At 42.6% G+C, this 13,381-nt stretch overlaps 1 protein-coding gene across 5 annotated transcripts in view; it reads right to left on the reverse strand.

Moving 5' to 3' along the window:
• The window catches only part of LOC129701676 (serine/threonine-protein phosphatase 2A 55 kDa regulatory subunit B gamma isoform), a 280,842-nt gene that overhangs the window by 25,892 nt on the left and 241,569 nt on the right, over positions 1-13,381 (reverse strand). For all 5 annotated transcript variants that reach the window (XM_055643057.1, XM_055643031.1, XM_055643022.1 and 2 more), the window contains one exon: positions 1,897-2,066. In XM_055643057.1, coding sequence (XP_055499032.1) covers positions 1,897-2,066 — 170 coding nt within the window. The remainder of the gene's footprint in view (positions 1-1,896; positions 2,067-13,381) is intronic.

The raw sequence follows: 13,381 nt of genomic DNA on the forward strand, positions 1-13,381 counted from the left end.
TCTCCATCCGATTTGTCAGCATGTTTCAGAGTATCAGAAGTCACTGTATCTACAGTGCATTCAGAAAGTATTCAGACCACTTCACTGTTTCCACATTTTGTTACGTTACAGCCTTATTCTAAAATGGATTCAATTATTTTATTTTTTTAAACATCAATCTGCACACAATATCCTATAATAAAAAAGTGAAAACAGGTGTTTAGAAATTAGAAAACACATGTTTCGCTTATTCATTCTGGGGTATTTTGTGTAGATTGATGATAAAAAAAAGAATTTAATCAATTTTAAAATAAGGCTGTAATGTAACAAAATGAGGAAAAAATGAAGGGGTCTGAATACTTTCTGAATGCACTGTGCATTCTAAAAATCGTCTATACTCTCGTTTCCCTTTCCCGTGATATTGCCTGAAGAAGGGTCTTGCCCCAAAACGTCACCCATTCCTTCTCTCCAGAGATGCTGCCTGTCCTGCTGAGTTACTCCAGCTTTGTGTGTCTATTTACTAAAAGCATTAGATGGGAGTAATGCAAAGCAAGGTCTCATACAAAAAGACAGAACAAAGGTGTCATTTGTTAAATGGTTTTCCTCTTTAGAGGGCCATCTGCAAGCACAGGATGATGAGAGGGGCAGGTTTGTTAAACTACTGCACATTTCTCATACCAATCTAAGGCAGTAGCAGAGAGCAGATTTGTTCCAATAAACCTTTCTATTCCATCATCGTTCGTGCAAACTCACACTTCTCCACAACAATGGCATTTGCCTTCCAGCACACATCAGCATCCAAGCTTTATTGATTCATTTATTTGCCCCATGTCAACTATTGATTTATTTTTAGCGGAAATGAATAAATGTCCCAAACGTAAAATAAGCTATTGACTTTGAAAAGCAGTTACTGGATTGATCTTACACACTTACCACCTGTCATGCAGTCGATTACCTGGATGCAGGTTTTAAAAATAGAACCCAAAGGCAGAATGGAAACAAAAGCAAAATGAAATTGAAAAAGAGTGCTGTGGTCAAAATACAAAAGCACTATATTTGTCCAACAATTGTCTATTTCTGAATGGCTAATCAAATTTCAGGGCTTTTCCACAGAACATGATTTTAATGAACAAAGTGATCGTGTTGGAATCTGAAACCAAAACAAAATTGCTGGAAGATCAGCTGGAGAAGCAGCATCTGTGGAAAGACAGTTTACGTTATGGATCAGTGACTTTTCCTCAGAATGTTAGTTATGTGATTTTAACAAGACCAGCAAACTTGTAAATCAGCAACATTCTTACCCAGAAATTCTTAATAAAACATGATGCAGGTCAATAGGACTTTGGTTCGGCTGCATTTGGAGTATTGTGTGCAGTTACTTGGAGTATTTGGAGTATTGTGTAGATTAACTCTGTACCTCGGCTATTGCCAGTCACCCCCCCCCCCCCCCCCCCCCCCCCCCCCCCCCCCCCCCTCCCCCCCCGACACTCCTTCCCCCAGAAAATTGCACTTCTACGCCTGTATGTACGTATATATATATTTATTGCTCATATTCTATGTTCGCTCTTCTGGGGAGATGCTAACTGCATTTCTTTGTCTCTGTACTGTACACTGCACAATGACAATAAAGTTTGAATCTGAATCTGAGTTCTGGATACCTCATTACAAGGAGGATATGGGGGCTTTGGAGAGAGTGCAGGGATTTGCAAGAATGCTGCCAGGAATTAGGGCTTTCAGCTCCAGGGAGAGGTTAGATCGCCTTGGATTGTTTTCTGTGGAACATTGGAGGTTGAGGGGAATCTTGATAGAAGTATATAAAATGATGGGAGGCAAAGATAGGGTAGACAATTAGAACCTTCGGCCCCAGGGTGGAAATGTCCAACACACAGCCATTGGAGTAAATGAACACAATAGTACCTGATATGTTTCTATAGGCTTGTTTTCCATGTTGAGATCCCAGACTTTGACAGTGAGGTAATCACGTGTCATCATGTACCGTCCGCTGTGACTAAACTTCACATCAGACACGGAAGAGGTTATCTCTGAGAAGAAGAACCGGTTACTGGGATCCTCTGGCTCCTCAAACACTGCAGGACAAAATAAGTGATGTCATGTTAAAAATAGGTCTCCAAGCATTAAAAGAAACCCCACAGTTAATACAAAGCAACATGAATTATCTTCTTGCAGCATGCAACTCACTCCAGTGGTAATGGTGCATGAGCTTATTTGAGTATTGCAAATGTTTCAGAATGTGGTTCTGCAATATGGATGGGAAAGGTTTAGAGGGATATGGACCGAATGCAGGTGGGGTGGACTAGTATAGATGGGGCATCTGCATGGGCATGTTAGGCCAAATGGTCTATTTCTGTGCTCCATGACTATGACTGTAAATTAATACTTATATACACCATTTGCTGAAAGTTTTTAATAAATGAATTTACTTATAAACTCAGCTACAAGATGAACTAAATATCCAAATTAATTTTATGGTTTACTGCTTTATTAAAATGCATTAAGAGAATATTTGGTTTCATAGTGGTATGCAAATTAACGACTTTATAAATTACCTGTTTGATCAATTCCAAGACTATTTCATGGATGACAATATGAGCAGCATGCAATCATGAATGATATCATATTACCAGGCTTTTTACCAGCTTGCTTTCTCTACAGGCTGTTTTACCCACGATGGTGCCTACCCCAAATTATTCTCTATGACTAATGTAATTCTATTGGTCTTAGATTTTACATTACTAATATACATTCTTCAGTTTTCATTTTCCACTGGTTTCCAGAAAAAGGTGGGGAGTATTGAGAACAGAAACACATCAATAACATTGCAGAGTATCACAAATTGCTATCCTGCAGCCAAGGCAACTTCCGAATAGGTTCTTAAGTGACCAGAAAAGATTCAAATAGTACCATCTCAGCTTTATTCGGACATATCAAACTTCAGAATAACTTCAGATTACATTCAACAAGTACTTTTGACAGGATTTGGAAGTACCAGTGAATTCTAATGTCAATTCAATGCATTTGATTAGTATATCTGCAGATGAATTTTCAAAATGTGTATTCAGACCATTTTATTTTCCTGTCTGTGGCTGTCACTGCGATGTGGCATTTCAAGACCCGTTAAAAGGAATTCAGTCTGACATTTTAAACAAAATGCCATTCTTTTTGAGGCAATTTTCTGGTAGATTTAGTTCATGTCTGAGAATAATGTTAAGCTTTTTGCAAACACCTTGGAGGAATGTCCAGGGAAAAGTTTGTAATCCGGTCAACCTAAGTGTCTTCCATAAAGTTTACTTAAAGGTCAAGTTGTAAAAGACCAGTGTGGTAATTAGAGTTGGAAAGTGCTTACTAAAGGGCCTGTCCCACTTACGTGTCCGTGGCACGCAAATTTCACTACCTCATGGTCGCGTTGAGGCGCACGGGCATTGTATGGCCGCGCGGGACCGGTCCCACTGAGAAGCGTGGAGGGGTGTGTAGTTGTGTGCGACAACACGCGGGGCTCCAAAATTTTTGTAGCAAACAAAATCTTCGCGTGCCAACAGCCTGTCGCGGAACTGACGGCCAAAGTGGGACAGGCCCAAGACCCTGGCGCGATGCAACGTCTCACGTTCAACAGCAGCAGGCAAACGATAGTCGAACTCGGCCTGGAGCTCACGGCCGTTGCGGCTCGGATCAGCTCCCACTTCTACTCCCAGATAAATTTGATAATTTTGTTTAAGTGTTTTTTAAAATAGCTTGAGCTTTTTCCGGGTCTACGTCCTTGCCCGCCTGTCCCTGGAGAGGGAACACGCGGTGTCCATGGGGACCTTGGAGGCCTTCCGTGAATGCTGGTCACCATTGGAGGTCGAGTGTTTTGTTGATAAGGTTGACGTTATATTATTTTGATGATCGTTTGTTTGTAAACTGCCAACATAGGCAGTCTTTGATTGTGTTAATACTCTATGTTTATTTTTTTTTTCTGAATAAAAGTAGTTTCATAATTAAAAAAAAAAAAAAAGAAAAAAAAGAGCGGGGGCCAAGCAAATTGAAGATAGACACAAAAATGCAGGAGTAACTCAGTGGGACCGGCAGCATCTCCGGAGAGAAGCAATGGATGACATTTCGGGTCAAGACTCTTCTTTTCCGACTGAAGAAGGGTCTCGACACGAAACATCACCCATTGCTTCTCTCCAGAGATGCTGCCAGTCCCGCTGAGTTACTCCAGCTTTGTGTCCATCTTCAAATGACATCACGCGCTCCAGACAGCTGTGCGGATGAATGAAATCGCGAGCGACCTTCGCAGGACCGTCGCGGCTCAACGTGACCATGGGGTCGCGTAATTTGCGTGCCAAGGACACGTAAGTAGGACAGGCCCTTTAGACTGCAAAACAGAGTCAATGAAAACAGAGATAACTATGTATGGGAGTTAGAATGTAGGACTATTCACAGCATAAGAAAAATAAGATAATGGTCGCAATGCAGGTGCATAAAGGCAACAACAAGCATTGGGAGAAACTGCTGTTGGTCAAGTCCCTAATAATTCAATAGCTCATGGGCTACAGTACTCAATGAAGAAAAAAGGAACGACTTATTGCAAAACTAGATCACCCTTATGTAATCATTGTATTGTGAATACTATACAGCACTTTAGGATTTTTTGGACAGCAGAGTATTTGTACACTCTGAGGAATATTCTCCAGTATATACTGCAAAAAGCTCGATTAACCCGACGGATTCTAAAAGCTCACCACTGTTGTATGAGATTTTCTTTGTGTGCTGTCCCCATCTGAGCCATCATTAAAATGGTAACTGCACCCTATGTAAAAGCCAGCTTCAGGATGCCAGGTCAAACACACAAATCTTTCCAACACATCGTCAAATAGATGTTGCTCCATGCAAATTTACAGCTTCAGCATGAATCATAATGTGATTTAATCTCCATTAGATCCTGTGAATATGAACTGTCACTATGGAAATCATTCTGATCATTATAAATAAAGCTTGAAAAAGAGTGGCCGCACAAATATTGTGTAAAACAATCCATTTTGACACATGACACATCAACGAAAGACAATTGTACATTCGAAAAATGAACTGTAAGGGGAACTCAGCAGGTCAGGCAGCATCTATGGAAGGAAATGGACAGATACTGTTTCAGGTTGGGATCCTTGTTCAGATTGAGGGTTTGTGTCTTCAATTGTACCTTCATTGTGGAAAGAGCCAATGTCAGCAAAAGTCACCTCGAACACAAAAAAATGCAGCACAGGAACAGGCCATGTGGGCCCACAATGGCTGTGCTCAACACAATGCCAAGCTAAAGTAATCATATGATCCAAACCCTTTCATTCCCTGCATAGCCATGTGCCCATCTAAACACCTGCTAAACATCACGATGATATATGCTTCAGCCACCACGCTATGTGTTCCAGGCACCCATCATCCTGTGTAAAACAACCTGCCCTGCACATCTCCTTTAACCATGCCCCTTTTGCCCTCTCATCCTTGACATTTCTACACACGGAGAAAAAGGTTCTGATGGTCTACTCTGGAAAAGCCTCTCATAATTTTATATACTTCTATGAGGTCCTCACTCAGCCTCCGACATGCTGGAGAAAACAATCCAAGTTTGTCCAACCTCTCCTTATAGTTAACAAGCTCTAAATCCAGGCAGCACTCAATGTCGTTTGCACCTTCTCCAAAGCTTCCACATTCTCCCTGTGATGGAGTGACCAGAACTGTATATAATATACTCCAAATGCAGCCTAACCAAATTCCTATAATGATCATGATGTGTTGGCTCCTCTACTCAATGCACCAACCAAGACAGCAAGCATATTATATGCTTTCTTTATGATTCTATCTACTTTAGTGGCCACTTACTGTGAGTAATGGACATATACCCCTAACATTCCCCGGTACATTAATGCTGTTATGAGAATTTTCATTAGTTGTATACTTTCCCCATACATTTGACCTCCCGCGTACAGCGCATCACGCTTGCTCAAATTAAACTCCATCTGCCATTTCTCTGCCTACTTCTGTAGCTGCTACATACCTTGACAGCCTTCCTCACAGTCCACAACATGAGCAATCTTAGCGATGCCAGCAAACTTACTAACTTTAAATAATGGCACCACAAATGGTGGAGCCTGCCTGTGTAGATATGCAAATAGAATTTCACTGTGCAATTGCATACGTGACAAATGAAGCGTCATTGAACCAACCCATCCACATTTATGTCCAGGTCATTTGGATATAATCACAAAAAAAGTTTGAATCAAACCAAAATAAATCGGAACATGTTTTCTTTCTGTTGACGTTACCCTTTTACTGATGCTCTTCTTTACTGACATTTGTTTGTATTTATTGCGACCTTAAATAAATGGAAGGTAGATAAAAATGCTGGAGAAACTCAGCGGGTGATGCAACATCTATGGAGCGAGGGAATAGGTGACGTTTCGGGTCGAGACCCTTCTTCACACTGAACAAGGGTCTCGACCCGAAACATCACCTATTCCTTCGCTCCACAAATGCTGCCTAACCCGCTGCAGTTTCTCCAGCATTTTTATCAACCTTTGATTTTCCAACATCTGCAGTCCCTTCTTAAATAAATGGAAGATAAGAACCATAAGGTACGAGAGGATATCAATCATGTTGCTGTTTTCAGGCTATAAGTGAGCTGAAATGTTACGGTCTGCAGGAATCTTTAGAATGGATTCTTGCAGCATAACAGCAAAATAGGGTAATGTACAAGGAAAGAGCTAAATTACAGAAATAAATCATGACAAACACTGTGCTGGTCAGAGACCCTTAGATAATAACATTAAGTATCATCATCAATGGAAAGTGACTGGGGAACAAAACAGATTACAAAACGAGTGCTATTTACTACACATCATCACCTCGTGTCTTTATTCCAACCTAATTTTAACCTTTGGTTCTGCTTGAGCAGATGACCAGGATATCTGCTGGAAGGAAGTCACATCCTTTCATTATAATACAAGCAGTTCAGGCAGTACAATGTCACAAGAGCTCTTGTGGCAGTACAATCCCACTCAGAGCTCTCATCTCACCTTAATAAACATGACCTCAAACACGGCAGATAGACACAAAAAGCTGGAGTAACTCTGCGGGACAGGCAGCATCTCCGGAGAGAAGGAATGGGTGACGATTCGGGTCAAGACCCTTCTTCAATCTGTCCCGCTGAATTATTCCAGCTTTTTGTGTCTATCTTCGGTTTAAACCGGCACCTGCAGTTCCTTCTCTCACACACCGCAGACCTTGCAAACCAACCACTTTTCATCGGGAGACATTTTATTGAAAGGAGACATGTGACATTTTATTTAAATGACACTCCAACAACAGCATTCTATGTCAATGCTTTCACAGTTACTTTTCTCGCCTCAATATTAGGATAGCATGCAGAACATGTATTTCACTGTATCGCAGTGCACGTGACAATAAGGGGAGGGTGGGTGGGTGGGGGAATAATGGTGGCGCAGCGGTAGAGTGGCAACCTCACAGCGCCAGGGACCCGGGTTCCATTCTGACTATGGGTTTGGCATTTGAACGTTCTCCCTGTAACTGCGTGGGGTTTCTCAGAGTGTTCCTGTGGCCTCCCACACTCCAAAGATGCAAAGGCGGAACTCGCTATCAAAACATGGAGGGGACGGGGGACACAAGTTTATGGCGGCCGCGCGCGCATGCGCACACTCACACACACGTGCGCGCGCGAGGCTTCGGAGGCTCAATCCAGCGCTATATGCAGCTCAACTCTGCCTGTCTCACCGGGTTAACTACAGCCCTGTCTGGACTGACGGGACACCAGCGCTGCTTCTCCGCGCTGGCCATATTTCCCGCAAGCCCAGGCAGGTTAGCCTGGCGGGACAGGCAGAATTGAGCTGGGTTTAGTGCTGTTCTCTGCGCTGGCTGTGGACCTGGGGGCGCCGCGCCCATCTGACTGCCAACCTCTCTGGCCACCGTGGGTGGGGGGGGCGCTCGGGACTGTGCCGGAGAGCTCGGACTGTGCCGGGATCGATCCTGCCTGCGGATGAGGCGCAGGTCTGTGCCACGTCTCCCTCCTCCAATTGCCGCACTCTATCCTCAGTACCACCACCCCCCACCCCACTCCTCCCTCCTCCAATCATCACATCCTCGATCATCAGTCCCACCCCCAATGTCTCGCTGAAAACAGAGATTTTTAAAATACGGATCACAAAAACTTGGGGGGAGGGGGATGTCCTCCACCTCTCAAAACATGTTGGTGTGTCCCCTCTGGCCCCCCCAGGTTTTCCGCCCCTGCAAAGACGTACTGGTTTGTAGGTTAATTCGCTTCCGTAAAATTGTAAATTGTCTCTCGTGTGTAGAATAGTGTTCGTGCACAGGGTGATCGCTGGTTAATGCGGACTCATTGGGCCAAAGGGCCTGCTTCCGCGCTGTATCTCTAAAGTCTAAAGCAGGGGCCTCCAAACTTTTCAGTATGAGGGCCACATTTATATAGTTAGCACATTTTTGCGGGCCATAGGAAAAAATCCACAGGCCCCTGGAGAATTTCCGGGACCGCTGGGCACCGCAGAGAGGTGGAATACATCCTGGACAAGGATTGTAACATAGCTGTGTAGTAGTTTATTTAGTATATTTGTTTGTCATGTATTATGCTGGTGGATTCTGGTTAGTTTTATTGTACTGTAAATATTATTTTTATTAATTGAATACATTTATTTACAAAAAAAGCCCGCTGCACGGAATGTGTTAAGAGCTTGCTGCGGGCCGGATAATGTCTCGTGGTGGGCCATAGTTTGGAGAGCCCTAGTCTAAAGTACAGAGGCCACTGGATGTTAGTTTCATAAAAAAATCTACAAATATCACCTCCAGACTATGACACACATACAAACAAAAGTGGTTTTCTAGTGTGGTGTTAATCTAATTAGGCATCATATGTTATAAAATTCAACCCTTCACAAGCTCTGTAGATGGCATTACTGCACCACTACACATTTGTATTGATTGGATTTTATAATAAGCCATTGCAGTACCACATAGCAGACTGTAACATTTCTATTGATTCTGTCTCCCTAAAGTTTATACTGTGTGTACAGTATTACGTCCATTTTGCTCCTATAAATCTGTTTGTTTTCTCTATAATGTTAAATTACAGCTGCCTTTTCTCGTCTGTAGTCCCATGCGTACTTTTTATGGGCAATTCTGCATCACTATAAACAAAACAAAATTGCTTATTACTGTGCTGTTATACTGTCTGAGGAGTTCCTACTAGATTTATGAAATAAAAGTAATCATGTTTGTATTACAACATGTGCTTGATATTATATCACTGTAACACAATGTATAATACAATTCAACCAGACAAAATGGACAAGGCTTTGAAACTATAATCTATGGCTTGCAACAGGATTGAAACGCATTTTACGCAATCTTGTCTGCAGTGATGAAAATATGGCAGTCTATGAAGTAAATAGGCTTATTATTCATTCATTTTGATATATTTGCAACTTGGTAGTTTCACATTTTTAATGTTTTCAATTATTTTTCCCCCATTTCTATGCAGTGGCCTGTTCAAGAGTTTCCACTGGGAGCACTTCAAGTGTCAGCGCACATTATTTAAAATATATAATTAGTCGGCTATTGGGGAAGGTCACATCTTGGATCTTGCAACACCAGTTCCAGACCTGCCAAAGTTCTAAAAAAGGAAATGTGGGCAGTGTAATGAACCAACAGCTCAGGTCAACTTGACACACACAAGGACTCAAGACTAGCTAATCTGACTGTTTGCAAACAGGCTGTTTTTTTATAGACTACACAATTTGGGCATCACAGTTATTTCTAAATACGTCCAAAAAGTTATCAGTCTGGATTAAGCTCTTCCTTTAAAAATAGATCCCTAAAAGATGTAAAAAATATGCGTGGCAACATTTTCCAGGCTGTCAAAACTCCACTCTGCTACCACTGAAAAGCATGTAGGAAGGATTTTGGCCCGAAACGATGCCTATTTCCTTCGCTCCATAGATACTGCTGCACCCGCTGAGTTTCTCCAGCATTTTTGTGTACCTTCGATTTTCCAGCATCTGCAGTTTCTTCTTAAACACTGAAAAGCATGTGTCTGAGTAAAGCGAGAAGATGGTTGAAAAGCGCAGAACTAGCCCTTCAACCCACTGAGTCCATGCCCACCATCAAACACTTATTTACACTCACCTCATTCTATTAACCCACTCCCATTTCAAGTCTCGCTCTCCCCCACCCCCATTGCTCCCCACAAGATTGTACCCCCCACCCACATGGAGGGCAATTAACCCATAAACCTGCACCTCTGGGATGTGATAAGAAACCAGATGACCTGGGGGAAACCCATGCTATCACAGGCAGAATGTGCAAACTCCACTCCGGGGGGTGGGAGGGGGAGGGGACTCCACTCCGGGGAGGGGGAGGGGGGGGGGGGGGGGGGGGGGGGGGGGGAGGGGGGGGGGGGAGGGAGCAGCAAGACCAAATTTGGATATCTTCTGCTGTGAGCTCTACTACCTGCACCACTGTGCCAATTGAAACTGAAACATCATACATTTAAAATATAGAAGACACATATTTTTGACTTTGGGTCACAAACTAGTCTCCTAAATAATCTAATTAGAAGATTAGGAAAGGAGAATGAAGGAGGTGAATAATCTGTAATTTACTTTGTACATCACGAGACCATGGGAGTTCAAAGCACTATATAAATTTGTGACCATCCTGATTTTAATTTATTAATTTTAGAAGCAACTAACATTTCAATTACTCCTCTTTCTTTTAATTGTCCAGATTTCCCACCTGTAAAGAAAGAGCATTCACCATCATTACTCTGTGAAACTGACAACTCCTGCAGCACACACATGTACAATTAAACACATATGTCCAGATACGGTTGTCAGTGTTCCTGTTCCTCACAACTTCAATGCCTACAGTAATCAAAGAACTGACTAGAACCAGTTTGACACAAGGAACTGCAGATGATGGTTTACAAAAAAAGGACACAATGTGCTGGAGCATACAGATGTTTCATGCCAAAAACCCAGACCACTTCTGGAATGGACTGGCTGGTATCAAAGGGCAGGCGGACGACATGCGTCATCATGCAAGGCGAGCTGGAGCAGGTTATGCGGCCTCCCCCGAGGAGGACCAGATACTCAAGAGGCCCTCGACACTTACGATTCAAGCGGCCCTCGAAACACTGCGAGGCGCCGGGGAAAAGTGCGGGCTGCGGGTAAAGACCAATATTTTAAGATGACAGATTTGGTTTATGGACCATTCTGCAAAGCAGAGCACTTCTATAATTCATATTTCCACCACCAAATGCAAAATGCCTCTGGGCACAATTGTATCATGGACAGAAAAAGATTGTAAAATAAAATTAATAATGGTTCACCACCATTAATAATGGTACTTTCACCAGTAGTGTAGAAGAACCACATCTGATCTCACTTCCAGCCTGATCATCAGAAAGCCTTTTCCACTGTTCCTAAATGATCAGGACGCAGTGGACACGACTCTCTAATGAGACAAGGTTATTTTGGGTAGTTCAATAGTTTCTCCTGCTTAGGAACTGGTGGCCACCTGCTGAGATCCCTGCCCAACAGACGAGAAAACGACAGCAGAACCTGCATAGCCTCAGAGCTAGAGTGGAATGGCAGCCACAAAGCATGGAGCCTATACCACACAATCCAGTCTCTAACTTCACTAGCAATACATTTATAAACTGCGCTAAGAGGTAAAACTCATTTCAGCTCAACAAAATGAGAATGAATAGGGACTTTTAAGCAAAGTGGACAGGAGAAAGTAATTACACTACAAATTCCAATCAGAACATTATTTATCGTGAGAGATCACATACAGAAACCAATAGTGGAATGGAATGGAATGTTTTGCTACATGTGACTAGGCACAGTGAAATTCTTTGCTTGCATAATCAATGTATACATATAGCAGCCACCTAAGGCGTTGATAAAGTTCAAAGCATGCAGTCTCCTCCTTTTGTCCTCCCTCCACAGCGGTTCCCCCCACTGGGTCCCCCATTGTTCTCCCCCCATCACCCCAATTGCCCATTGTTCTCCCCCACTTCCCTCATGGCTGGGTCCTCCCCCCCTCACTGGGTCCCCCATTGTTCTCTCCCCACCATCACGGGAATGATAATGTACCTTTCCCTTTCTTAAAATACAGCCTTCAAAGCTATACAAAACTTCTCCCCCCCATCATGTAATTTTCCCATCACGTTTCAATAGGGAGTACAATAAGCATGGAGCTATTAGCATCTCTAAGATCCCTATTACTGCAGGCAATCAGGATGTAAGCGTGTCAGAAATAACAGTCATTTCAATGAGACAAATTGCAATTTTTGTTTGTCATTGAAAGTGCAGATGCTATCACTCCACATTTGCCGGCTTAATTGCAGATATTCAAAGCAAAAGAAACTTGAAAAGATAAAATGTTGCTTCACTCTTTGCCATTTTGTTTCCTTTCAGATCACAAAGATGGGAATGAATAAGCCCACTCCTCTAAGTGTGGGGAAAGACTGCGTGTACACTTTCAGACACTACCCTAAACAAAGCCCTCTACGTTGTAATCAAAAGACTAGATAATGTATCCATGTCCGAGGATCTCAGGTCTCTCTCTTCACGCTGACAGTTCAAACTAAGCGGTTACCATTTGATGCAAGAGAAAAAACGACTGCTCTCTACATGGCAGATAGAACAAGATGAGGTAAGGGGATTTATACAATTTTCTCAGAGAGAAGTAAAAGAATAACAATTTTCTCAGAGAGAAGTAAAAGAATAAAATGAGAGAGTAAAAGTTTAGTTTAGAGATACAGCGCAGAAACATGCCCTTCAGCCTACCGAGTCCACGCTGACCATCGATCCCCGTACACTAATACTACCTACACACTAGGGACAATTTACAATTTTTACCCAAGTCAAATTAACCTACAAACCTGTATGTCTTTGGAGTGTGGGAGGAAACCAGAGCACCCAGAGAAAGTCAACGGGAGAACGTACAAACTCTATTGTAATTACAGACCTGTAATCAGGATCGAACCAGTGTCCCTAGCGCTATAAGGCAGCAACTCTACCACTGCGCCACCGGGCTGCCCTGCTTAGGGGCAATTTCAAAATGAGAGTTACCAGAAAGGTCTTGCCAATAGTGACCAAATCCAAGTAGCATCCAAACAGAAATTAAATATTAATATTCTTAATAGCCAGGGTATATTTCCAACAAATCTAACAGTAGAAATCCGTGTTCTTGTATGCACATTGAACACAACTTCAAAAGCAAGGATTCAAATTTCCAAAGTGGAATGCAATACATACCAACACCATCAAGATCCTTATGTGTGCATTAAAGCACCAGCGGACACCTCTGCTTCACC

The sequence above is a fragment of the Leucoraja erinacea genome, chromosome 1 (assembly GCF_028641065.1).
Source record: "Leucoraja erinacea ecotype New England chromosome 1, Leri_hhj_1, whole genome shotgun sequence".
NCBI lineage: Eukaryota > Metazoa > Chordata > Chondrichthyes > Rajiformes > Rajidae > Leucoraja > Leucoraja erinaceus.